Raw genomic sequence first — 26,016 nt, 5'->3', positions numbered from 1 at the left:
GGAGACTGGAAATTTGATTTCAAACCAAGCTAGAATGTTTCTTTTTTTCAATCCCATACCTTATACTTTTGTTTATATATTTTTTTAAGGATTTTCTGTTAGAATGAGTTTTTAAAACATAGTGTATACAACACCTGTGTATAAATACTTGTGTAGCATTCTTGCCAAGCCTAGGTTTAAGAAACTTACAAACAAAAAATGTGGCACATTCTACAAGACAGCTGGCCTAAACATTGAAAAAAACTCAATGACTAGGAATAAAAAAAGACTCTTCTAAAATATGTATATTATTATCTATTATCTGTATACTAAGATGTATATTGTTATCACATCTTAGAAAAATAACACTGGTTTCATCTTTCACCATTTATTGGATCCCTGCTCCCCCCCACCCCCCAAGTTAGGATCCAATCAAAGGTTATGCCTTGCATTTAATTGTCTTAAAGTCTGTTTTATTTTTATTTTTAAGAGGTTTTATTAGAGTATAGTTGATTTACAACTTTGTGTTACTTTCAGGTGTACAACAAAGTGAATTTATTATATATATATATATGTATGTATATATATATGTATATATATACACACACAGACTTTTTTATGATCTTTTCCCATATAGGCTATTACAGAGTATTAACTAGAGTTCCCTGTGCTGCACAGTAAGTTCTTAGTAATTATCTATTTTATATATAGTAGTGTGTATGTCAGACCCAATTTAAAATCTGTTTTAAACTATAACAGTTCCCCTTTGCCACTGCTTTTAGAGCTCTCTCTTAAGTTTTTTGTATTATTAACGAAATAACTGCTGCCAGTTAAAGTTATGACTTGCTATCTAGTGTAAGACTCATCTCGATTTCAGAAGTCTGAAAGTGAAATAAATATATTAACACAATGTGGCAACTTGCCCAAAGTCATAGCACTGGTAAGCAGTGGAACTGGATCTCAAAGCCAAGCAGTCTTGCTCCTGAATCTGTTCTTTTGGCCACTTCTCAGCGCTGCCATTTTGTTTTTAGTGAGTTACTGCATGTAAGGCTATTTTTAGTGCAGTGCCTTCATTACATATTAAGTACGTAATGTGTGTAGCTTTTAATGTCATTTTCAGTATTTCCCAGTTTGCTACTACTATATGTTTATAACATTTGCATTCTGTGACTTTATTCAGTTTTTCTGTGCTTTGTTTATAGGTTGATTCTCAAACTTCACAATATTGTTTATGCAAGTACCATTCACTATAAAGTCCAGAGGTGTAATTTGAACTGCAGAGAAGGAAATGTAATTGTGTCAGTCCTCCACCCTTTAAAATGTCACGTTAGCTCTCTAAAATTAGTACCATCTTTGCTAAGTGAGTCCATTTTGTTCTTGAAGATATATTTTGAGCTCTGAAACACTTTGTTCTAATTACACTAGTTGCTTTTCAAATCTGATGCATATTTATCTATTACCTATCTATCTATCTATCTATATTTTTTCCTGTAACTCTCCTGGATTAAATCTACTGTTTTATGTTATTCCATGTCATCCTTATTTCACATTTCTCTCCCACCTTGTTGGAGTATAAATAATTACAAGTAATTTTTTTAAGGAAATGATACAAAGTAGATATTTTAATTTTCACAGGTATATCTGAAAATGCATTCGTCTTGCCTTCTCAGTTAATAGTTTGGGAATAGAATTCATAGTTCAATCATTTTGTTTTGCTTGAAACTTTGAAGACATCATTCCTTTTCAGTTTACTGTCTAATATATCTGATGAGAATCTCAAAGGTAGTCTGATTCTCCTTCTTTGCAACTAATATTCCTTTTCCTCTGGAATATTTTATTGAACTCTTTTTTATCATTGTTTTATGATGTTTTATGAGAGTATTTCTTTCTAGCTGTGGATCTTTTTTCACTTACCCTTCATTGCACCCCTTGAGTCCTATTTGTTCACTTCTGGGAAAATTTTTAATATTATTTCTTCAATTATGTTTTCCTTGGGCTTCCCTGGTAGCTCAGCAGGTAAAGAATCAGCCTGCAATGCAGGAGACCTGGGTTCGATCCCTGGGTTGGAAAGATCCCCTGGAGAAGGGAAAGGCTAACCACTCTGGTATTCTGGCCTGAGAATCCCATGGACAAAGGAAGGTTCCATGGGGTCTCAAAGAGTTGGACAGGACTGAGTGACTTTCACTTTCACTTTCCATTTTCTCTGTTCTATTCAGAATACCATTTGGATAGAGTCTTCCAAGTAGAAAAAAGACAAAGGAAAAAAATGAGATAATATAGAAGATCAGTTCAAGAGATCAGTTTCCTTTGACTGTCAGTTCTCTTCTTTGAATATCTTTTGTTAGTGTTTTTTTTCCTGTTTCCATAGTTTCTTTCCAATTGCTCATTTTTAATAGATGCAGCATCTTCATGAATTTCTTTGAGGATAACACTTACAAATTTTAAACATTTATAAGTTTAAAAGCTCTACTTCCTTAAGGTGAGTTGATTGTTTTTATCCTTTTGTGCTTTTGCCATTCCTCAAAAATTTAAAAAAAAAAAAAGGATTTTTGAGCTCTTTGTAAGTGTGCAGAGTATCAACTGTTGGGCCTCACTTTATGGTGAAATGAAGAAAAAAAGCTGTTCTTCCTCCTTCTCCCTGTGCCCAAATGAAGAAGGCTTTATTGTGGAACATGAAGGTGTTCTGATGCTTTCAGGGTAGATGGTTAAAAAAAAAAAAAAAGAAAAGTTGTGTTTTAAGCCTGACACTAGCTTTGTTGCTGCTAGCTTCTATGTGTAAAGGAAAGAGATACAAGGTTTGGTGTGTCTATCTCATATGGGTATTTGAATCATCCTGAGTTTCGTCCTGCAGCCCCCTTCTTCTGTCTCTAGGTTTGGCTCTTCCTAAGACTCTGTTGGAAGGAAAGGCTTCTGAGTGGCTGCAGCTTTCTCATGCGTGTGCGTGCACACCTGTGCAGCTGCACATTGGTTCTAGACTGTGGTTTTCTCTGTTCTTGCTTCACCCTCAATATAATCCCACCTGCTTTCTGTTTCCGGAATGCTTGAATGCACTTCAGTGGGACTTTGATAGGAAGTGAAAGAAAATGCACATATGCTTAGTTTGTCTTATATAAAGTAGGTAATTGATAGGTATTTGTTGAATAAATCAATCAGTGTTATTGAGAAACATTGGGCAAAACATACTTCTTTTTAGATTAAAAGAAGACTTACGACCTTAGAATACAGGTACTTAAATGAATCCTTTTTTAAAAAAATATTTATTTGGCTGTGCCCGGTCTTAGTTTTGGCAAGTAGGATCTTTGATCTTCCTTTTGGCATGTGAGATCTTTTATTGTGGTGTGCTGACTCTTTTTGCATCATATGGAATAGATTCCTTGACCAGGGATCGAACCTGGATCCCCTGCATTGGGAGCTTGGAGTCTTAGCCACTAGACTACCAGGGAAGCCCCAAATAAATCCTTTTAATTCTTTTAACTTAATCCTGTTTCAGGAAAGAATCTCATTGTGGTTAAAGCTTACCAGGGGGGTAAAAAAAAAAAAAAAAAAAAGGAACTCACTTTTTCCCCCTACCAGAATTAAAGGGCTTAATTCCATTTTGTTCCTTTTTAGTGCTCAGCACAGTGCTTGGCATGTTCTAGTAATCAGTGACAGTTAATATGTTCTTTTAACTTAAACTCTTTTTATCTTCCATTGGGGATTAACATGTGTAAAGTACTTAGAGTAGATTTTGGCATTTGTAGTAAGTGTTCCATAAGTGTTAGCTACTATTCTTTGATACATGAACAGATTTTTTTTTTTTTTCTGTAAAGCTTTCTCTGATCTTTTTTTTTTCTTTCTCTGATCTTGTTAGTTTGAGTTAACAGTTTATCTGTCTCTATTTTGCTTATATTTTATGTCCCAGTCTTTATGGTGAGTAACATTGATTTGCTTGCTTGTGCATCTCTCCAGCAAATGTGCTTCTTGATAGCTGGGAGCTATCTTTTTTCTTTTCGTATTAATTTACTTTTTATTTTTGGCTGTGCTGGGTCTTTGTTGCTTGGCAAGGATTTTTTTCTAGTTGAGGCCAACATCTGGGGACTACTGTTTGTTTCAGTGTGAGGACTTCTCATTGAGGTGGCTTCTCTTATTGTGGAGCACGGACTCTAGGTGCATAGACTTCGGTAGTTGTGGTTCTCGGGCTCAGTCGTTGCAGCTCGAGGGCTCAATAGTTGTGGCACACGAGCTGAGTTGATCTTCCAGGACCAGGGACCTCACCTGTGTGCCCTGAATTGGCAGGGGAATTCTTAACCATGGTACTACCAGGGAAGTCCTGAGCTATATTATTTATCCAGGTGGTGTTGGTATGTAAGTTATTGTTTGCCACATATCATTAGTCCCTCTTCTTTGCTGGGTCTTAATGATTGAGGAGGGTGGTGTGACTGGAGCATGGAGAGTGTGCATTAGTAGGAAGTGAAATGTGACAAATATGTTGACACTAGATTGTAAGTAGTTGAACACCAGATTAAAGAATTTGAGCTTTACTTTGTATGCTCTGGGAGGCATTTCCATTACTGACTAGATTAGTTCCATATTTTAGAAAAATAATTGTGAGTGCAGAGTACAGAATGCGATGGAAAGAAGACATAAGATTAGAGGCAAGAAGATGTAAGAAACTCTTGCTCTTGCTGTATTATAAGGTTCTTATTTTAGTTTAAGAAATCTTACAGCTCATGCTTGAACGATAGGTCTTAACCAACACAAAACCTTCAAAGTCACATCTCAGATAACTTCAGGGCTTCCTTGCTAACTTTGCTTTGAGTTCTTATTAAGAAATACTATATATGTTTTAATAATGCTAAAATTTAATAGAAACAAGGCACACAACTACAACAGTGAAAGTGCTGCACTCAATATGCCAGCAGATTTGGAAAACTCAGCAGTGGCCACGGGACTGGAAAAGGTCAGTTTTCATTCCAATCCCAAAGAAAGGCAATGCCAAAGAATGTTCAAACTACTGCTCAGTTGCACTCATCTTACATGCTGGCAGTGTAATGTTCAAAATCCTCCAAGCCAGGCTTCAACAATAGGTAAACTATGAACTTCCAGATGTTCAAGCTGGATTTAGAAAGAACAGAGGAACCAGAGATCAAATTGCCATATTCGTTGGATCATTGAAAAAGCAAGAGAGTTCCAGAAAAACATCTACTTCTGCTTTATTGACTACACCAAAGCCTTTGACTGTGGATCACAACAAACTGTAGAAAATTCTGAAAGAGATGGGAATACCAGGCTACCTTACCTGCCTCCTGAGAGATCTGTATGCAGGTCAGGAAGCAACAGTTCGAACTGGACATGAAACAACAAACTGGTTCCAAATTAGGAAAGGAGTATGAGAAGGCTGTATATTGTCACCCTGCTTATTTGACTTATATACAGAGTACATCATGTGAAATGCCGGGCTGGATGAAGGACAAGCTGGAATCAAGATTGTCAGGAGAAATATCAATAACCTCAGATATGCAAATGATACCACCCTTATGGCAGAAAGCGAAGAACTAAAGAGCCCCACGATGAAAGTGAAAGAGGAGTGTGAAAGTTGGCTTAAAACTCAACTTTCCGAAAACTAAGATCATGGCATTCAGTCCCATCACCTCATGGCAAATAGATGGGGAAACAATGGAAACTTTTGCTAACAAAAATTACTTTTGCTCTCCTACTACTGCTAAGTCACTTCAGTCGTGTCAGACTCTGTGTGACCCCATAGACGGCAGCCCACCAGGCTCCCCCGTCCCTGGGATTCTCCAGGCAAGAACACTGGAATGGGTTGCCATTTCCTTCTCCAGTGCATGAAAGTGTAAAGGGAAAGTGAAGTCGCTCAGTCATGTCCGACCCTCAGTGACCACATGGACTGCAGCCTATCAGGCTCCTCTGTCCATGGGATTTTCCAGGCAAGAGTACTGGAGTGGGATGCTGTTGCCTTCTCCAAACTTTTGCTCTAGATAGCTTATTATCTTTATGATAGATTCTTAGTCGCTTGTGGGCTCCAGACCCTAGCTGCCAATTTAGTATTGTTTATTTTATCCATTTAGTTACGTTTCTCCCCATTGCAGTGGAAATGAATGTTCCTGTTCCTGGGCTTTTTGGATCATGGCTTCCCTATAAATGTGGATGGTATACCAACATGTGTATTTTCTAGTTAACTTCTATTCATAACTGAAAGTCTAGAAGGATGCAAATGTGGCCCGATCACAAAGTAATCCCTCTCCCTTGATATGTAACATGTATTCAATGGTAGAAGAATCACTTTGGGAGTTACAAATTTCTTTGGACTTAGGTTTATTTGTAACATGAAAGACTGAATCTCTGAATACATCTATGTGATTCTGAGCTATGGCATGTGACTCTTGGACAGGCTAATTATATTTGTGGGAATCTGTATATACCAAAATTCATATCTCTATCTAACAAGCCACATATTATTTCATTACACACACACAAAAGATGTAGGTTAGTAAAGATGTGGATTTTTAAATATATTGTAGACTCTTGCACTTTAACAGAGACACAGACTTCTGCTACTTACTGGATGTGTACTTGTATACAAGTTACTATGAAAACAAGCTGAGAGGATGCTCCTGTGTGTAAAGTGCCTAGTACATCCTTATGAAATATTCATTAATGAATGTTAGTGCTTTTCTTATTGTATAGGACAAGAGAAATGCCTTCTAGAAAGCTAATACTGAAAATGTTGGAAAATATTTTAAATTTTATATAGCTGACTAAATTACCAAGTAAGGTGTTTATAACAAATTAAAAAGAAAAAGCATGAAAAGGACAGCTTTATTTTACATGAACAACTTTGGTACTAATTATTAGTTTCACATTAAATCTAATGTGGTACTGAAATTCTTTTCATGTTGAAAAATTTTAGAGAGACTGCATGTCCTGTTGAGAAGGAAATCACTTCTAGTAAGAACTGATCTGATTAGTCTGAATCAAGGTTACTTTTGCATGCGTTAATTATACATGGTTCCTAGGTGGGTAGCATCATCACACTATTTAGTGGATACCTTTGTTAAGTGACAAGATGTAAGAAGGAAAAAAAAACTGTAGCAAATGATCAGGTAACGCCACTTCTTACTTTAAAAAATTACAATTCTAAATACCATTTCAAACAGCAAACTTTCATTATATATGTTTCTGTTAATTTGTAATATCAAAAAGCCTTTTTTTTAAAGTTTCAGTATAAGATTAATACAAATTGAGTGATAAATTTAGATGTAATTTGTATAATTTGTGCTTTTCTAGCTGAAAGGGTTTTTACCGTATAGTAAAATACATTTATTCAAAAAAGGAGAGATATAGTACATTATAATTCCAAGGAAGTTTTTATATTAGAATGCTAACTTTTTGGCTTAAATTGGAGTTTCATTTAAAATCTAAACAAAGAAATTCACGATCAAGGCCAAAATCTTGTCTATATTACCATATATATCTAATTATATGTTATTTCAAGCTTATTTATTTTAAACCATGATTACAGAGTTAACATATGGGAATATATTAAAGGCATAGCCTTATTATAATTACTGGATTTTTGGTCTAATTCTCTACAACTTTAAAATTGCAATATGAAACAACAGAATTGTATTTATTTAGATAAAAACAAGATCTGAACTGAGTCCTTCATTGTATTTTTCTAAAGAACTTCTCGTGAGCAAGTATTCAATATCATAGCTGGAGAATCATTCATTATATTATTGAAATGAATTTTTTCTTTATATCCCAATTTTTGAGTATGAGTTCCAGGCCAATTGCAATTAAACTGTGAATTTAGATATTATCTTGACTACAACATTAAACACAACTAAGATTTTCAAGTAAACACGTTTACAAATCATATTGTCATTGTGCAGTGAAGCCAGTCTCTGAAGATTAAAAGTTCTGCTTCTTTGGAAAAATCAGTTAGGTCTTTTTATGCAATTGAAGTTCTGCTTTCCTTCTAAACGTTCCTTTACTAATTTTTCTAAAGAGAAAAGATGCTCATCTGCATCTTCTGGCACAAGGCTTCTCATAGAATTTGCAAGTTCAAAAAGATATTCTGTATTTTTTCCACTCGGACCAGCTGCATTAAAAATTTGTTCAGCGATGTCTTCCAGAGGTGCAGGACCAAGATAATTAGGATTATCACATGTTCCAATATATAGCAACACACTGAATGGTTCTGTTGTGGAATCTTTTGGATAAAAAATGACTTTTGTGGTCCTGTAGCCTCCTTTCTCTCTGAAATCAAGGTATGCTTTTACTTCTTCTTCCTTTCCTACTGGCAGTCTGTAAGCAATACCCCATACACAACCCTGTTGAAAAATGAAAAGAAAGTATTATTTAGTATTTACAAGGCTAAAATAGGTGAAGATAGATTATGAGCTAAGAAAGTATCTTATATATTCTTAGAAATCAGTGCAGTTTTGCTTCCCTTAATGTGCAACGAAGAGGTAATACTAAATAATAAAGGAAATAAGCATTTTAAATTCTTCAATCTGAATAATTAATTTCCTTGTATACCAGCATATTTATCTTTGTTTAAATTTTTAAAATTATGTCTTATAACTAATGGGACTGAAATGAAAAATATCAGATCTTCATTTAGTCATTAAAAATATAGTTCTAAATCTTTAATCCATAAGCATTTCACTGATGGTATGCTGAAACCCACTGGAGTGGGTTGCCACTTCCTTCTCCATTGAATCTTCCTGACCCAGGGATCAAACCAACATCTGCATTGATAGGTGGATTCTTTACTGCTGAGCCACTAGGGAAGCCCTTATAATATGTTAGTTGTTCCCTTGTTTGCAAAAAGAGTTCTGTATTTTAAAAGCTCTGTAATAAAGTAATCAACTATTAAGGCAATAGGTTCATTTATTTGCTCATTTCTTCACTGAGTAAACTTTCAAATACCCTTAGTAAATTACTCCATCCAGAATAGTAAATGGCAAACTCTTTGTCTAGAGAGCCTATGAACAGTGTCAGTAAAAGCAATGTACTTTAGCTGCAAAGATTTTTTGTAGTATCAATAAAATATTTGTGATACAAGCAAGATTGATAGTTTGTAACAGATTTTTTAGTTTCTTGACAACTTTTAATTATTAAACTTCAGGTTGCTAAGTATCTTGAATAAATTAACATTCTATAGGAAAAAAGTACCTTTTATTACCTCTAATTAGGAGTTTTAGTTACCAGTTTGGAGCCATTTTTTATGGATGTTTTTCCTAATGTAAGTTATGAAAGCATTTCATAATTTCACCATTCGTCTGCTGTTGCTAGCTGCTTGATTTTTATTATTTTTGCTGCTTTGATTTTTATATAGCAAAGTCCTTTCTAAAGTTAAATATTTAACTTCACAATGTAAAATTTGGATCTCAATAAAATGATTGAAAATATTTAAGAAACAGAGAACTATCAAGTAAGTTTTCTAGTACTCCATACTTAAAAAAAAAACCTGTTGTGCTATCAATAAGATTAGGCAGTAAAGAAAGTGATAATTCATGACCGAGATTTTTGCTGAAATATTAGACTCCTAGCAAATGTGAGGAAAGCTTTAAGGCTTTCATTTAATTCTTTGTGTTCATCTGGCTGTCTGAGGGTTGGCTCCATTAATGTCAAAGTGAAGTCGCTCAGTCCTGTCCGACTCTTTGCGACCCTGTGGACTGTAACCCAGCAGGCTCCACAGTCCATGGGATTCTCCAGGCAAGAATACTGGAGCGGGTTGCCATTTCCTTCTCCAATTAATGTCAAAGGAGACCACAAAATTCTCAGTCAACAAACTCATCAAGAAGGGAAAAATGAGACTACACGCCATTGGCTTTTCGTTGTCTACCTTGAATTCTGCATCCCAACTTTTCCCAGCACATAAGAAAAAATACAACTAATACAGAGAGGAATTTCTAGGCTCAGTGTAGTTCAAATGATCTGTGATGACTGCTAATAAGATTTCACTGATTATTAAAACTATGAAACATGTTAACACTTTACGATTAAAGACTATACAAAAAAGAATTATTATACCATACCGCAGGGTCTTCAACAAGAGTCACAACTCTTCCAGGCTGTTTTAAGAAAAGTAAAAAAAAAAAAAAAAAAAAAAATTTTTTTTTTCCTGAATTAAAGTTCATTAACTGAGCATTAGCAACTTACTGTTGACATGGAATATTTTAACTTCATTTGTTTATACTGAGCACTTTTTAAAAAGTACTTATTTTTTAATGATAAATTTTAAAGTGAATTAAAAGAATCTATCTTATCCAAACTATCTTGGCCTTTTAAAAAAATTCTCTTACATTTGTGTATAATAGGTATATTGTATTCACTTAGAATGGAAATATTAAAAAACACACCTGTGACTGAAATCAAAAGCAAAAGGAAGAAGCAACAATAATAAATATTCTGATCACTTTTTTTTTCTTCAGGGAATAAAGATTGCTATAGTGTTCCACTGAGGAACAAAACATGACATTCCAGGGTGCTTTCCTATAGAGAAGTGGTTCTCAAGTGCAGATAAAACTTACTTGGAGGTAGTTTCTGATTCTGTAAGTCTGGAACAGTCTGAGAATTTGCTTTTTTTTAAAAAAAAAAAAAAACAAGTCCTATCTTGTGTCAGAGGTTGTGTATTTATTGACATTAGTGAGAAAGTTGTAAGCCACAACTTTACCTACTTGTATGCCTGCTGTGTGACACATAGTGAACCTACATCATTCAGATATTTGTGCTATCCTTGTTTCTATTTCCCTCTAGTCTTTGTCCATTTGTATAGATAATTTGTAATCATGCAACACATGGATTTTTGGATTATGTTTTTTAATTTAAATTTCCTGTTAGTCTTCTGATACTTTTTAATAGGTGCATGATACTCTACCATCAGTGAGCTATAATTTAAACATCTTTGAACTGTTGGACATTTACAGTTAGCTTTTTTTCCATTTAAGATAATGCTAGTGAGGATACATATATTGATGGGGGTCATGTAGGAATTGCCATATTACCTTCGATTTCAAAGTGAATTTGGAATTATTTATTGAATACCTATTCTTTGTTGTAGAGATGATAAAACTGATTCTGGTTTTTAAAAGCTTATATTGTAAGTCTGAAATATGAACTTATTAACATATGAAATAGATAGAGAATACTTAAGGGCTGTGATGTATGCTGTTTATTAAGTGAAGTAATAATTCTGAGTCTTGGGTGTTCAGAAAGAAAGACACAATTCTGAGTAAGGGTCTAGAAGCAGAATTAAACCAGGCCAAAGTGTCTGACTTTAGCAGAAGCTTCACCATGTATGGAAGATGATTCAGAAAGATAACTGGAGAAATAGGATAGAGTCAAATCTGAAAAGCTAAAGATTGGAGTTGAAATTGGGGGACAGTGGAAAAAACAAGCCACTGAAATTTGGGAGAAACAGGAAACGAGGCGCTACTGTAGCACTCAAGTTAGTAGGTGACTGGCCTGATAAAAGCAGATGCTTTGGGAAGATCGGTGTGTTAAAGTATACTTGCTGTTCCGTCGCTCAGCTGTGTCTGACTCCTTGTGACCCCATAGACTGCAGCATGCCAGGCTTCCCTGTCCTTCACCATCTCCCAGAGATTGCTCAAACTCATGTCCACTGAGTCAGTGATGCCATCCAATTATCTCGTCCTCTGTTGTTCCCTTCTCCTTCAGCCTTTCCCAGCATCAATACAAGGATGTTCATGGTGGTAAAGTATATAGTATGCACATTTAAGTGGGAAGGAGGTAGCCTGTGAGCAAGAAATGTTAGTGGTCTGCGGGACAAGCTCTGTTTTCCACCTTTCCTTGCTTCCCCTTTCACCAGCCTAGTGACTAATTCTTGGTAGCTTTATCTTCTGATTATTTTCTAAATTTGTTTTCTCATCATCCTTTAGTTTCCTCAGGGCTTTCGCTCTCTGCCTCCAGTTTGTTTTACACGGCTCTGGGTTGACTTTTTGTTGCAAAAATTGGGTTTTGAGTTTTCCTGTGCTTTAAATTTTTCAGGGTTATAATATTCTACAGGATAAAGTAAAAATTCCTTTGCATGAGTTAACTACAAACCTCACTTCTTACCACTTTCCCTCTCAAGCTGTAACAAATTATTTATAATTTTTCAGTTCAGTCGCTCAGTCGTGTCCAGCTCTTTGCGACCCATGGACTGCAGCGCGCCAAACCTCCCTGTCCATTACCAGCTCTCAGAGCTTGCTTAAACTCATGTCCATCCAGTCAGTGCTGTCATCCAACCATCTCATCCTCTGTCAACCTCTTCTCCTTATGCCTTCAGTCTTTCCCAGCATCAGGGTCTTTTCAAGTGAGTCAGTTCTTCACATCAGGTGGCCAAAGTATTGGAGTTTCAGCTTCAGCATCAGTCCTTCCAATGAATATTCAGGACTGATTTCCTTTAGGATTGACTGGTTGGATCTCCTTGCAGTCCAAGGGACTCTCAAGAGTCTTCTCCAACACCACAGTTCAAAAGCATCAATTCTTTGGCACTCAGCTTTCTTTATAGTCCAACTCTCACATCCATACATGACTGTTGGAAAAACCATAGCTTTGACTGGATGGACCTTTGTTGGCAAAATAATGTCTCTGCTTTTTAATGTGCTGTCTAGCTTGGTCATAGCTTTTCTTCCAAGGAGCAATCGACTTTTAATTTCATGGCTGCAGTCACCATCTGCAGTGATTTCGGAGCCTAAGAAAATAAAGTCTGTCACTGTTTCCATTGTTTTCCCATCTATTTGCCATGAAGTGATGGGACCTTTACAAACATTCATCTTTGAATATACCAGTGCCCAGAGTGGAATGGGCTTCCCTGGTGGCTCAGACGTTAGAGTCCACCCACAATACAGAGACCTGGATTCAATCCCTGGGTTGGGAAGATGCCCTGGAGGAGGGCGTGGCAACCCACTCCAGTATTCTTGCCTGGAGAATCCCCATGGAGAGAGGAGCCTGGAGGGCTATAGTCCATGAGGTCGCAGAGTTGGACATGACTGGGTGACCAGGCACAGCACAGCATTGCACAGCAGAGTGGAATGCCCTTCTTTAGAATCCCTTGGATATCCTCCTGCCACTCTTTTCATAATGGCTTGGCTGTCTTTTCAGGCAACTTTGCAGCAGCTCCTTCTAAACTCTCATTGCACCTTTTCCCTTATAGCACTTATTAGGTATTGTTGTTTGCATAGGTGTTTTCCACTTATATGTGAGCGCTCAGTAGTAACTGTTGAAAAGGGGAGAGGTAGTAAAGTCCTTGATGTAGGTGGTGACAATTGAAACAGAAAACAAAGAGCATATGTAGGGAATCATGAAGGGAAAATAGATGGGTCCCTTTGACTGCTTATGGATGAAATACACATGCACTGTTGACACTACTGATATATTTACCCAGAAATATTTTATAAAACTTAAGCTGTTTGTTCCTGTTGTTACTGAGGAAACAATGTAAATTTGTAAGTGCACTTAAATTTTTTGGGGAGGGCATTGAAACTGAAGGGGTCCTGAAAGGTGAATAGGATTGGAGGATGTGAAATATGAGCCATGTTGGGTCCTTTCATTGGGTAATGAGTAATGTTTCTGATCACCATCTAGAAATGTAAATATTCACAATCATTTCTTGTGTTAAAATGTTTTCTCTTTTTGAAATTGAAATATATTCTTTCTGATGTGAACACTTTTTCACATTTAAAATAAATCCTTCTGATCACCATCTAGAAATGTAGATTTAAAATAAATCCTTTCTGATCACCATCTAGAAATGTAAATATTCACGATCATTTCTTGTGTTAAAATGTTTTCTCTTTTTGAAACTGAAATATATTCTTTTTGATGTGAACATTTTTTCACATTTAAAATAAGTCTTTAATTTGATAAGAAATTGCTAGTTTTGTAAGAAATAAATGAGATGCTTAATTAAACTTAGGAAGATATTAAAGTTTAATGAAGCTAAAAAGAAAGCATAATTAGGAAAGGAAGTAGGTTTGGCATTTTTCCTACAAATGTCACATTACAGTATGTAGAAATGAGTCCAACATTTGTTTAGTAACATAACATTTCATATGTACTGATGACTAGCTCACTAGGAGCATATGTTGCTGTAAAAAACATAGGGCTATGTAGAATCTACATTATTCTTCTAATTTGCTAGTTATTTCTGTAGCCTTTTGTATTTCTGTTTGTCAGACAGTTAATATTTATATAAGGCTTGTGCTCCATTATAATAGAAAATGTGAAGTAAAATAATGTTCTTTCCAGTTTTTTTTTTAGCACAACAGTATACTTAGAAAATGTTTAATGCTTTAGGTTTTCCTTCAATATGATAGGATGGATTCTTTAAATAAAAATTGGTATCAAACTGTTAGCCATTGCAGCGCCCCCGCCCCAACTTTCCTACCTTATATTTTAGTATATTAAGTAAAAAGAGATACTGACTTTTATAGCTACCTTCTTTAATATTTTATTAAAGACTCATGAATTGTATTGACTTGGCGATTTCTTATCATCAGTCTGTTTTGACAGTGTACATAACTCAGTGTACTGTGTAACAAACATTTGGGTTGAGAGTAGAGTACTGAAATATGCTATTCTAACCATGTTCATAAGTATTTAACACTTGGTTTTTTAAACTGAAGCCTAGTAAGGCATTCCTTTGCTGAATGGCAATTTTAAGTGCTCATATCTGACAACTCAAAAGGCAGTTTATTTAACTTAGTTCTTTAAAGTCTTAAATGTTATTTTATAATATTCTTGGAGATAGTTTGGCCATGAAATCTCTTTTGGCCTGTAAATGTGCATTTGTGGTAAATCACTCCTCTTTTTTCAAGTCATTGCTACCTTAAAGCCAGATTCTTAATTTACCAACTCTAGTTGAGGTAGAATGGCTTTTTTAAAAATGATTTTAATCCTGTGTCTCATTTATGAGCAGGTGCAAACTACAGCCTTCTTCTCTTACCTTTTCCATGATGCAAGACTACAAGTATTTCTTTGGAATTAACCTCAATCTCTTTCTACATCTGATTTCTAGCATTTTAGATTTCCTGCTTCTGAGCCGGTATTAATTTTTTTTTTTTTAAGAAAGTGGTAAACTCATATACTTACCAGTATTTTAGACAACATATAAGCAATTAAACATTCTGTACTCTTCTAAAAGTTAGCTATAATAAGTGTGCAACTTATCCAAAGTATTACTCAAAATTTAGTTTTCCTTATGGATTATTTGTCTTGCAGTCAAAAACGAGGCTGATTTGCATGAGCAGTGAGCTGTTATTCTCTGTATTTACAGTGTATTAAGATAAATGTCCCTGCATAACTGACTGAAGAATGGATCAGAGAACTTAATTTCACATTTACAATTTAGAGGAGAACCACTGAAGAAAAATACATTAAAATAATGTTGGATATAGTATTGGTACGGTGCTACTTAGGTAACAAAGCCGGACTCAACTTCTCAAGTACCTGACAACCAAGGTGATCAACATAAGTTCCTTTATAACCAGAGATAGTTTTGGAAACTAGTTTTTCTGTGACCATAGGTGTTATGAAATAAAACCTTTGGAAAGATATAAAGAAATCCTAGAAATAACATGCACGTTTAAATTCAGACCAATGAAAATCTGGCAGAATGCAGAAATGCCAATAAACTTAATTGCTTAAAAGCTGAATTTACTAGTTGATTTTAGTATTTCAACTCCATGGTGACAGGAAGGTTTATCTTCCCACCTTTTTGTGCCGAGGGTGGGAGTGGGGAGGGAGGGTGGTTGCCAAGAAATGGGATCCCCTCTCAGCACGTCGCCTTGCGGGAGCTTGTGCCCACGTTTCTTGCCTCCTCAAGAAGTAACTGCCACCAGCATCTCCAGCGGCTTCAAAAGGACTGCCCTTGGTTTAGGATCCCAGAGTTGGGGGCAGGTGGCCGAGGAAGGTGCACAGAGGTAGCAGCAGTATCCCTAACCTAGTGACCTTCTGCGGTGGGGTGTGAGTCCCGCAGAGCTGGACAAGGAGTTGAGGAACAGTGCTCCGGGGACATTAAGTGTGGGGGACCGGTTGCGCCTCACCTTGCCAGGAACTCCGCGGTGGTCGGTGCTGCCCTGCCAGAAGCGCCTGCTGTAGCCTGAGATATAGCCAACCAGTTTGTCCTCATAGGGGAAGTCCACCTTCCAGATGAGAGACCCGTAACCAAAAACCCACATCCTTCCCTTGCTTTTCCTCCGTGGTGGCTGGCGGTGGCGGCGGTGGCGGCGGCCGTCCCCTCTTCGTGGTCTCTGAGCTGCTGTCTTGGAGCTGCTGCCGGTAAGAGTCTACGACTTTCCGGACGCAAGAAACCGGCTGCGTAGGCGCAAAGCCCGCACCCCCTTCTTGGGGGCGCTAAGCACACTGGGACTTGCAGTTCGCGGAACGGCTTCCTAGTCTGTCCCAGTCAACGTTATTATTTTGTCTGCTTGCTTAGGGTATTTGGAAGCATTGATTTCCTCTCTGCTAAGCAATGGATTTTTCAGCAGCCTCTGTTTATCACCCTACGTTTCCTGAGGTGCTTGTGGTCAGAAGACTACAGTACCCACAATCCTTTTAGTGTGGCTCTAAGGTTGGGTGTGTTTACTTTTTTCAAATGGGAGGAGAAGAGAGACGGTGGGAATCTTCGGTGGCGTGGTCTAGATACACGCAGACGAACTGTTTATGGGCACCTTATGTGGCACGTAGAAGGAAATTTCTTATGCTTTAAAAACTGGATTTCTGCCCATTTAACAAGAGCTAGGGGAATGCAAGCAGGGATTGTAATCTGTATTTGACTTTATTTACATTTTAAAAAGTCTTTTTTACCTTTCAAAAACAAAGTTTACTACAGAAGTTTTGTGCCTATGGAAGAGCTATCATTATTTCAACAAAAGCTGCTTATATATTAAAATTTTCTCTGTGAAACGATCTTAGTCTTCTTTAGTATACTCAGAAACTCACTCGGAAAAATGTAGGTAAATGTTTTTAGCTTGCGCATAGGCTTTGGAAGTCATATGTGGGACCTCCTGAAATTTTATACAGGATTTGGGATCTGTGTACATTTTTCTGTTGAAGAATTTAACAGATTTCATGAATTTATCCAACAGGTCAAGTATCCTAAAAAACGTTTTGATCTGCAGGTTAGAGCTGCTGCTCGGAATTACTGTTCAGGAAGCTCACTTGGGCCATCAAGGCCATGTTTATGTATGTGAGAACAGAAGCCTAAAGAAATGCTTGTTCTTTCTTGAGAATTTATGTTTTATAGTCTTCAACTGTGTTAAAGAATACTAGAACATCCGGGTTCAAAGACTATTATTTATACTCTTAAGAAGTCAGCAGAAAAATGTCACAAAGAAAAACTTAGTTTAAGAATAACCAGGTCTTAACTTTCTTCAAGTTGTGATTTCACATTGCTGGGAATGGTTAGTTTCCCCTTCCCAATTTTTCTGAAAAATTTCAAACATACAGAAAAGTTAGAAATACAGAGTATGGTGACCATTTATGTCTTCCACATGGATCCAATAATTAACATTTTGTCACAGTTGCTTTATCTTTTATTTCTCTTTAGAAAGCGAAAGTGAAAGTGAAGTAGCTCAGTCGTGTCTGACTCTTTGTGACCCCATGGACGGTAGCCTACCGGGCTCCGCTGTCCATGGGATTTTCCAGGCAAGAATACTGGAGTGGGCTGCCATTTCCTTCTCCAGGGGTCTTCCCAAACCAGGGCTCGAACCCAGGTCTCCTGCATTGCAGACAGACACTTTATTGTTTGAAGCTGCTTGTGCTGTGACTTAACTGCTAAATAATTCTAAGAATAAGGACATTCTCCTAATAACCAGAGTGCCAATATCAACATCAAGAAAATAAACAATAATTACATCATCAAATATTCTGTGTTCGGATTTCCTTAATTGCCTCAATTTATTTTTGTAGCTGATATTTTACCAGTTCAGGTCCAGCTGAGGTATATTTAGCATACATATTTGTTAGTACATTATATGTATTTTCTCTGTATTCTCTTTTAGTCTAGAACATAGGTTTTATTAAAAGAGATCTTTATTTATTTGCCTTGCTGGGTCTTGGTTGCACACATGGGCTCTTCAGTTTTGCTGAGACATGCAAAATATTAGTCACATCATGTAGAATCTAGTTTCCTGAGTGGGGATTGAACTCTGGCACCCTGCATTGGGAACTTGGGATTTTAGCTACTGAACCAGCAGGGAAGTCCCTAAGTAAGATAAACAGTTTATTCGTGTTAACTTGTTGTATTAAGGGTTGAAGAGAATGATCCTGCTATTATAGTACATTTCTTTTGGATTCTCTTTCTCTTAAGTGCAAAGATACCCAGTTCTGTTAATTTTTTCAGATTATCGCATATTAATCTAGATCTATTAACAGTATTTGTAACTGTGAGAAAAGCCAGAAGGGATGCTTACCTGTTTTTACTTGAATGCTGTTTTTTAATGTCTTTGGAATAGTATTCTTGTATGTGTGTGTGTTTGTGATTTTCCTATGTAGAAAAAAAGTTTTCTTCTCTTAGATGAATATGTTTATAAATTGTCCTAAAATGTGTGATTTGTCCTTTTTTGTGAAACTTGGATGTAATGGCCCTTGCTACAAGTAGTGTGGTTCAGAAATGTACAGTTTAGCATTCAAGATTCTCCATAATTTGGCTGCCTTTGTAATCTCAGTTTTCTACTGTGTACCTAATCCTTCCAAAGTGAATTGATTGCTTCCATTGCTCACTGGACCTTATTCACCCTTGCTTGTTCATTTCCATAATTTTGGTTACGTTTTTTCCCTTCTGTCTAGAAATGCTCTTTTGCATGTTATCTCAGTGTTACAGCCTCCCTTATCTTTTAGGCACAGCTTGAAGTAGTTTTCCCCTGCTTTTGACTACTCATGACTCTTTATCTATACTTCTCTTACGGCACTTTCTGCTTTCTATTTTGAATCACATATATTTATTGTTTCTGTGAGATGGTACATAACTTGAGATAGAATCTATGTCTTTGTGATCTTATATTCTCCTTATTGCTGATCATTTAATTGGTGTTCAGTAAATAATTATTAACTGAATAATTAAATGTTCTGTAGTAGTAAATATCTTCACTTTCTTGGTAATGGACCAGTTGATTCAATCAGATTAAATCATAGCTGCCATTAGCTCTCTACAGAATCAGTTCCTGCAGATACAGTTTTAATATTTAAATATGACCATTGTGTGTGTGCTCAGTCGCATCTGACTTTTCATGACCCCATTGACTGTAGCCTGCCAGGATCCTCTGTCCATGGAATTTTCCAGGCAAAAATACTAGAGTGAGTTGCCATCACCTGCTTGAAAGAATCTTCCCAACCCAGGGATCGAGCTGAGTCTCCTGCATGTGAATCCTGCATTTGCCGGCGGTTTCTTTACCTCTGTGCCATGCCACCTTGGAAGCCCCAGATATGGCTATGCTGCTATTGCTAAGTCACGTCAGTCGTGTCCGACTCTGTGTGACCCTATAGACGGCAGTCCACCAGGCTCCCATTCCTGGGATTCTCCAGGCAAGAATATGGAGTGGGTTGCCATCTCCTTCTCCACTGCATGAAAGTGAAAAGTGAAAGTGAAGTCGCTCAGTCGTGGGGTCAACTCTTGGCGACCCCATGGACTGTAGCCTACCAGACTCCTCCGTCCATGGGATTTCCCAGGCAAGAGTACTGGAGTGGGTTGCCATTGCCTTCTCCAAAATATGACCATAGATACATTTAAATTTTTCTTGCACTACAAGAAATACTGTGTGTGTGCTTACTTTTAACCTCTTTCCTCAAACCCACCTTTCTGATTAAATTATTTAGAATATGGCTTTAGAAACCTTTTTACCCATACTGGACTAGACATGTTGTTAGCATTTCCTGAACTACCTCCTAAGATCTTTAGAAAAGCTGAAGGAAGGATGAAACTGAAGTGTTATTGAGAAAGGGCTACCCCTTGGGAGATAACCATTGCCCTGAAATCCTGGGTCTTAGCCCAATCTGCCTCATAGCTTGACTAACAAGAAATTGTGTTTGTAAGAGTCACATTCTGAGCTATACAGGACAGTGACTCCAGGGGAACTTGAGATGAACTTTGAAGGGAGATTGTGAGGAAGAGGGCAGTAATTCTGTGAAAAACTTTCTGGGCTAGTGTAGAAAAGCTGAACCCATCTCTTTATCATGCTCTTTGTTCATTTTAGCATATTCAGTCAAGGGGGCTGTTTGATCAAGGAAAGAGAACCTGAGAGTTTCACTCCTGGAAAGGACTTGCAGGTGCAGAGAAACTAGAATTACTGCTTATTTTTGTTCTTTAAAAAAAGTGTTTCACTCCTTTCTGGCTTTTTTGGGTTTAGCTTTTTCCTGTAAAGGGCTATGAAATTAATTCTTGAGGCTGAATGTTGCTAGTAGTTAAATGGCCATCTCTACAAAATAGAATATACATTTGGGGTTAACTGAGGGCCTTATGCTCTCTCATCAACAGCATTCCAGTGAGTGTATTTTGTTGGAGTCTGAATGGAAGAAGAAGGCTGCCGGAAGAAGTTACTGAGACAAGGAGTGATAGAACACTTTAAACTCCCTTGATACCTTTAATATGAGCATTCTACGGAATCCTACCCCAAACAGAGAGACTTCCTGGTTTAGTCTAGCAGAGGTGATGGCATGACAGGTTGCCTCAGGCTCTTCCTCAGCAATTATGTAATAGACGCCACAGATCACCTGTGCTCTTCTAATATCTAGGAGTACAGTATTTATTGATGATAGTATTTTCTTTCTACCTTGTTTTGTAGATTGGTCAAAAGAATGGATTTTACAGAGGCATATGCTGATACATGCTCCATGGTTGGACTTGCTGCCAGAGAAGGCAATGTTAAAGTATTAAGAAAACTGCTCAAAAAGGGGCATAGCACTGATGTTCCTGATAACAGGGGATGGATGCCAATTCATGAAGCAGCTTATCACAACTCTGTAGAATGTTTGCGGATGTTAATTCGTGCAGGTAAAGTTAATTCACGGTATGAAAGGCTGGACTTGCAAGCTGGATTAATAAAAAAAAGTAATAATACATGACTTACTAACAGTAATACTTGTTTACCTTTCTGTAGTCATACAGTGACTGCCTCTGTGTTATTAAGAATGGTTAGATTGCCCACCTTGAATTATGTATGTATGGTGTTCCAGCTAGACATCTATAAATGTTGTCCTTTATATGGAAGTGCTTGTGCCTGGCTGATTTTTCTTGCTAAGCTAGGTGATATGGCAAAAGTATCTGCTGTTTTAATTTAAGCATTTGGTAGTTACTGGTTATGTTTATTTTTTATTCTTTCTCCAAAGAAAAAGAGCAGTGCTGCTGAAATTGAGGATGTGAGTATATTAGTCTTTTTTAGAAATACTTTATGGTTTCCTTAATTTTGGGACTGTCTGCAATTAGTTTGCTTTTATATTTAATGAAGATACAGAAGAGAGTGGGACAGACAAGATTTCTGCTTTTATGGTGTTTTTAATCTTGTGAGGGTGGAAACAGACAGTAAATACTGAAACAGTTAAACAACATAATTTCAAAAGGCGAAAGTGTGGTGGAAAAAACAAAACAGAGTAATGGGACAGAGAGTAATCATGTACATCTTTTTCCAACTCTGTATTTGATTGACTTCATGCTCATAGGTTGAGATCATGCTCATAGGTTGAGGTCAGCTATGTGGAAGTGTTTTTACCCCAGAACTCAGCCAGTGCTACAAACCAATTAAATAAACTTTTTTCCCTCTCCCTCTGAGCCAGTTACACAGTTGCCAGCACACTGCTGAGTGAAGAGCTCAGTAAATGAGACTAAGCAAAGAGTTTGACACTTAGGGAACAGGGCATAGCAAGAGAACTAATGGTGATTGAGCCCTGCTTTGTGGCAATCATTGTACTAGATGCTTGATTTACATTATTTATCTAATAAATACAAAGCTGCTATTGAGGCATTGTTATACCCACTTTATTGTTGAAAAGATCAAGCAAGGCTTAGAGAAATTGACTTGTCAAAATTTATATAATGAACTAGGAAATTTGACTTGAATCCTTTTCTCTGACTCACGTTTTCCCACTATAGCATGCTTCCAGTGTTTAAGCAAAATAAACATTTTTAACATTCAGTTAATTTAAACTGAGATTGAGTATAACACTCCATGTTATGACATTTGGTGCACTGTTTACGTTTCATTAATTATGGAAACTCAGATTTTTCTTCTCTTTGTACTTGCCATCATCAGGCATAGCTATTCAGAAGGTAGTCTTTTGGGGCTATAGCTCATCAAAATTACTGATTTCCTCATGGATTAGAAAGAAAATAATCTTTACAGTGTTTTTGGCTTGGCTTTTTGTTTGTTTTGTTTTAAGGCATGAGTGATAGCAAGGCTAAAGTCTCTAATAATCATGATGCAGGCAGTTTGTCATGGCTGCTTTTTAAATAACATGTTCTAGAGTCTGTTACAGTTGAATGTTTAAAGATACTAAAAAAATAAGATTTATGACTCAAATTTTAAAATACGTGTGTTCAGAATTTGTTTGAAGTTAATTCTATAGCTTGAATTCCCAAACTATCTCTGGTGACAAAGGCATGAATTTGAATATTTGTTTCTGGTTAAAAAGCTCTTTCTAGATACATTGTTATCTCTTTCTACATCAGTTTTTTTTTTTTTTTTTTTGGCCACTTAGAATGTGGGATCTTAGTTCCTGGATCAGGGATTAAACCCACACCCTCTGCATTGGGAACAAGGAGTCTTAACTATTGGAGCACAGGGAAGTACCCCCACATGAGTTTTATGTTATAATTTTTTTTCCTTTTAGCTGCTGAATAAAATTAGGCATGCTTTTGACTTAATATGTTTGAACTGGCTATGTAAATCATTTGTGTTTTCTTATAGAAATTAAAAATACCATCTTCATTGTTAATGACTGTTTTTTTTTTAGACTTGATGTTTTTAGAGGATAAGATGGCCACCCATAGTTAACATAGTTGATATAAAGGTCAAATAAAAATTTCTTGCTATTTTTATTAGAGTTCACTATTATAAAATAAATTTTGGATAAATCTAATTTATTTGCAGTATATACACAAGGATTAGGGTGGGCTCATTTGAAAAGACCCAGATGTTGGGAAAGATTGAAGGCAGGAGGAGAAGGGGATGACAGAGGATGAGATGGTTAGACGGCATTACCAACTCAATGAGCATTAGTTTGGGTAAACTCTGGGAGTTGGTGATAAACAGGGAGGCCTGGCATGCTGTGGTTCATGGGGTCGCAAAGAGTCGGACACAACTGAGCAATTGAACTGAACTGACGAAGAGAAGAATTTCAGCAGTATGTGAACTGTGAACTTCCAGATGTTCAAGCTGGATTTAGAAAAGGCAGAGGAACCAGAGATCAGATTGCCAACATCCACTGGATCATCAAAAGCAAGAGAGTTCCAGAAAAACATCTATTTCTGCTTTATTGACTATGCCAAAGCCTTTGACTGTGTGGACCACAACAAACTGTGGAAAATTCTGAAAGAGATGGGAATACCAGACCACCTTACCTGCCTCCTGAGAAATCTGTATGCTGGTCAAGAAGCAACAGTTAGAACTTGACATGGAACAACAAACTAGGTCCAGATTGGGAAAGGAGTATGTCAAGGCTGTATATTGTCACCCTGCTTATTTAACTTATATGCAGAGTACATCATGAGAAAAACTGGGCTGGATGAAGCACAAGCTAGAATCAAATTTGCTGGGAGGAATATCAATAACCTCAGATATAGAGATGACAAAACCCTTATGGCAGAAAGCAAAGAACTAAAGAGCCTCTTGATGAAAGTGAAAGAGGAGAGTGCAAAACTTGGCTTAAAACTCACCATACAGAAAATGAAGATCATGGCATCTGGTCCAATCACTGAATGGCAAATATGGGCCAACAGTGGAAACAGTGACAGACTTTATTTTTTTCAGGGGCCCAAATCACTGCAGACGGTGACTGCAGCCATGAAATTAAAAGACGTTTGCTCCTTGGAAGAAAAGTTATGACCAACCTAGACAGCATATTAAAAAGCAGAAATATTACTTTCCCAACAAAGGTCCATCTAGTCAAACCTATTGTTTTTCCAGTAGTCATGTATGGATGTAAGAGCTGAACTATAAAGAGAGCTGAGCGCCAAATAATTGATGCTTTTGAACTGTGGTGTTGGAGAAGACTCTTGAGAGTCCCTTGGACTGCATGGAGATCCAACCAGTCCATCCGAAAGGAAATCATTGGAAGGACTGATGCTGAAGCTGAAAACTCCAATATTTTGGCCACCTGATGTGAAGAGCTAACTCATTTGAAAAGACCCTGATGCTGGGAAAGATTGAAGGCGGGTGGAGAAGGGGACGACAGAGGATGAGATGGTTGGATGGCATCACTGACTCAATGGACATGAGTTTTAGTAAACTCTGGGAGTTGATGATGGACAGGGAGGCCTGTTCTGCTGCAGTCCATGAGGTCGCAAAGAGTTGGACATGACTGAGTGACTGAACTGACTGACTAACTGATGGAGAGAAGGAATAGCGTTTTCAGAGGGTAGGAAGCATGTATATGACTTGTTCTAGCAGGTGGTGACATTTTTGGTCTTAGTCTTCTTTGAGTTGGTTGTTCTGTATGGTTCTGATTCACTAACTAGAGAAATCCAACTAAAATGAAGCAAAAGGTCTATATAACCTAGAAGTCACTTCCAGAAATGTTTTCTGAATTCCCCTGGCTCATCCTTTAAAGTTTGTACTTTATTCAGGTCCTCTGCCTTTTAAAGAAAGATTATAAATAGAACTTTTCTGAGTGATTCAAATTAAAAAAAACAAAAAAGAGCAGTGGAGATTGGTCAACGTACAACGTAACTGACTACGTTGTAAAAGTCTAGCTAGCACACAGTTTCACATAAGGAGGTATTTTTAAAGTGATGGTGCCCTGTGAACGTTTCTAGTCTTGAAGAGTGAAGTGAGGTTTCTTCTGCTACTGATGACAGTGGCATCTTCATATCTGTACCAGTTAACCTGGTATTGTAGGTTAATCTTAAAAGTTTCCAAAGCAGGTTTGACATTTCTGTCATTCTTTATGCTTGCTATACCCTTGTTTTATATGATTCATAATTCTCTTGTCCTTTGTGGCTCAGCACTTGCATTATATTGTCTTTTATTATAGAATTTCTGCGTTTTTGAACTTCATCTAATATTAGTGAACTATCAGGGATTCCTAAAGCATTCTATTAGTACACTAAAGTATGAAGGTGCTCAGGCCTAGAAAAAATAATGGAAGAGTCTTAAATGGTGAGAAAGGCTTTGGCTTACCATTATTTTGGATCCAGAATCTAGCCTAGAAATCAGTCATACATGGCCTTCTCATTCAAGTTGGAGAACACTCAAGTGTAGTATAGATTACTTAGAAGTTTAATATGCATATATATGTATTATATATATATAAATATATTTCACTTTAGCTTTGTGTATAAAGTTTTAGCACAAATCACAAATTTGCTTTTCTTCTTTCTTGTATTGGAAGTTTGGTGTTATTGGTATTGACAGTTAATCATGCCGTTCTATATTAAACCATTTGCTGACTAAAGGTTACTTAAACTTTTGTAATTAATGATAACCTTATGAACAAGTGCTTTTATGTGGCCAATAAATGATCTAACTCATAGTGCTTTATGTTAGTTCATATTAAAATGTTATGTTGTTATACTGGGTATGATAACAGATATTAGAAATCCTTAGATAAATAAGGCAGTTTAGCTTAGTGAATAAGAATATGTATTCAGGGTTATTGCAATCACTGTCAAGACTATCATGACAGAGGAAGAGAGCTGACTAAACTTTGAACATAATGATAGTGAGAATTTATAGTCAAGGAACAGAGTGAGGAGATTCATGAATGGAAAACCAGTAAGAGGGGATATCAGGGTAGGGGGATTCTTGCTAAACTGACTCAGCAGGATTTTTTTCTGGAACTGGGCTAGGGAGGCCAAAGATACGACTGGGG

General features: G+C 36.9%; 2 protein-coding genes across 6 annotated transcripts in view; one reads left to right on the top strand and one right to left on the bottom strand.

Annotated features, from left to right (window-relative positions):
* The window catches only part of ASB3 (ankyrin repeat and SOCS box containing 3), a 107,068-nt gene that overhangs the window by 9,968 nt on the left and 71,084 nt on the right, over positions 1 to 26,016 (top strand). For all 3 annotated transcript variants that reach the window (XR_005718410.1, XR_005718411.1, XM_040224824.1), the window contains one exon: positions 20,778 to 20,986. Coding sequence is in view for 1 of the 3 variants with exons in the window: in XM_040224824.1 (XP_040080758.1) it covers positions 20,791 to 20,986 (196 nt within the window). In the remaining 2 variants the exon portion in view is untranslated. The remainder of the gene's footprint in view (positions 1 to 20,777; positions 20,987 to 26,016) is intronic.
* CHAC2 (ChaC glutathione specific gamma-glutamylcyclotransferase 2) lies at positions 6,471 to 16,558 on the bottom strand. Of its 3 annotated transcripts, none has more exons than XM_040224827.1 (3): positions 16,041 to 16,558; positions 10,029 to 10,064; positions 6,471 to 8,315 (listed from the first exon to the last, which is right to left on the bottom strand). In XM_040224827.1, the coding sequence occupies exons 1-3, from the start codon at positions 16,173 to 16,175 to the stop codon at positions 7,920 to 7,922; spliced, it is 567 nt and encodes a 188-aa protein (XP_040080761.1). In that variant the 5' UTR covers positions 16,176 to 16,558; the 3' UTR covers positions 6,471 to 7,919. The 3 variants fall into 3 exon arrangements, with proteins under 3 accessions (XP_040080761.1, XP_040080763.1, XP_040080762.1); XM_040224829.1 differs by having other exon boundaries at positions 10,024 to 10,064; positions 16,041 to 16,479; XM_040224828.1 differs by lacking the exon at positions 10,029 to 10,064 and having other exon boundaries at positions 16,041 to 16,538.

Source organism: Oryx dammah, unplaced genomic scaffold (assembly GCF_014754425.2).
Source record: "Oryx dammah isolate SB20612 unplaced genomic scaffold, SCBI_Odam_1.1 HiC_scaffold_25, whole genome shotgun sequence".
NCBI lineage: Eukaryota > Metazoa > Chordata > Mammalia > Artiodactyla > Bovidae > Oryx > Oryx dammah.
The sequence above is the reverse complement of the archived record's forward strand: the minus strand, read 5'-3'. Positions and strand labels throughout refer to the sequence as shown.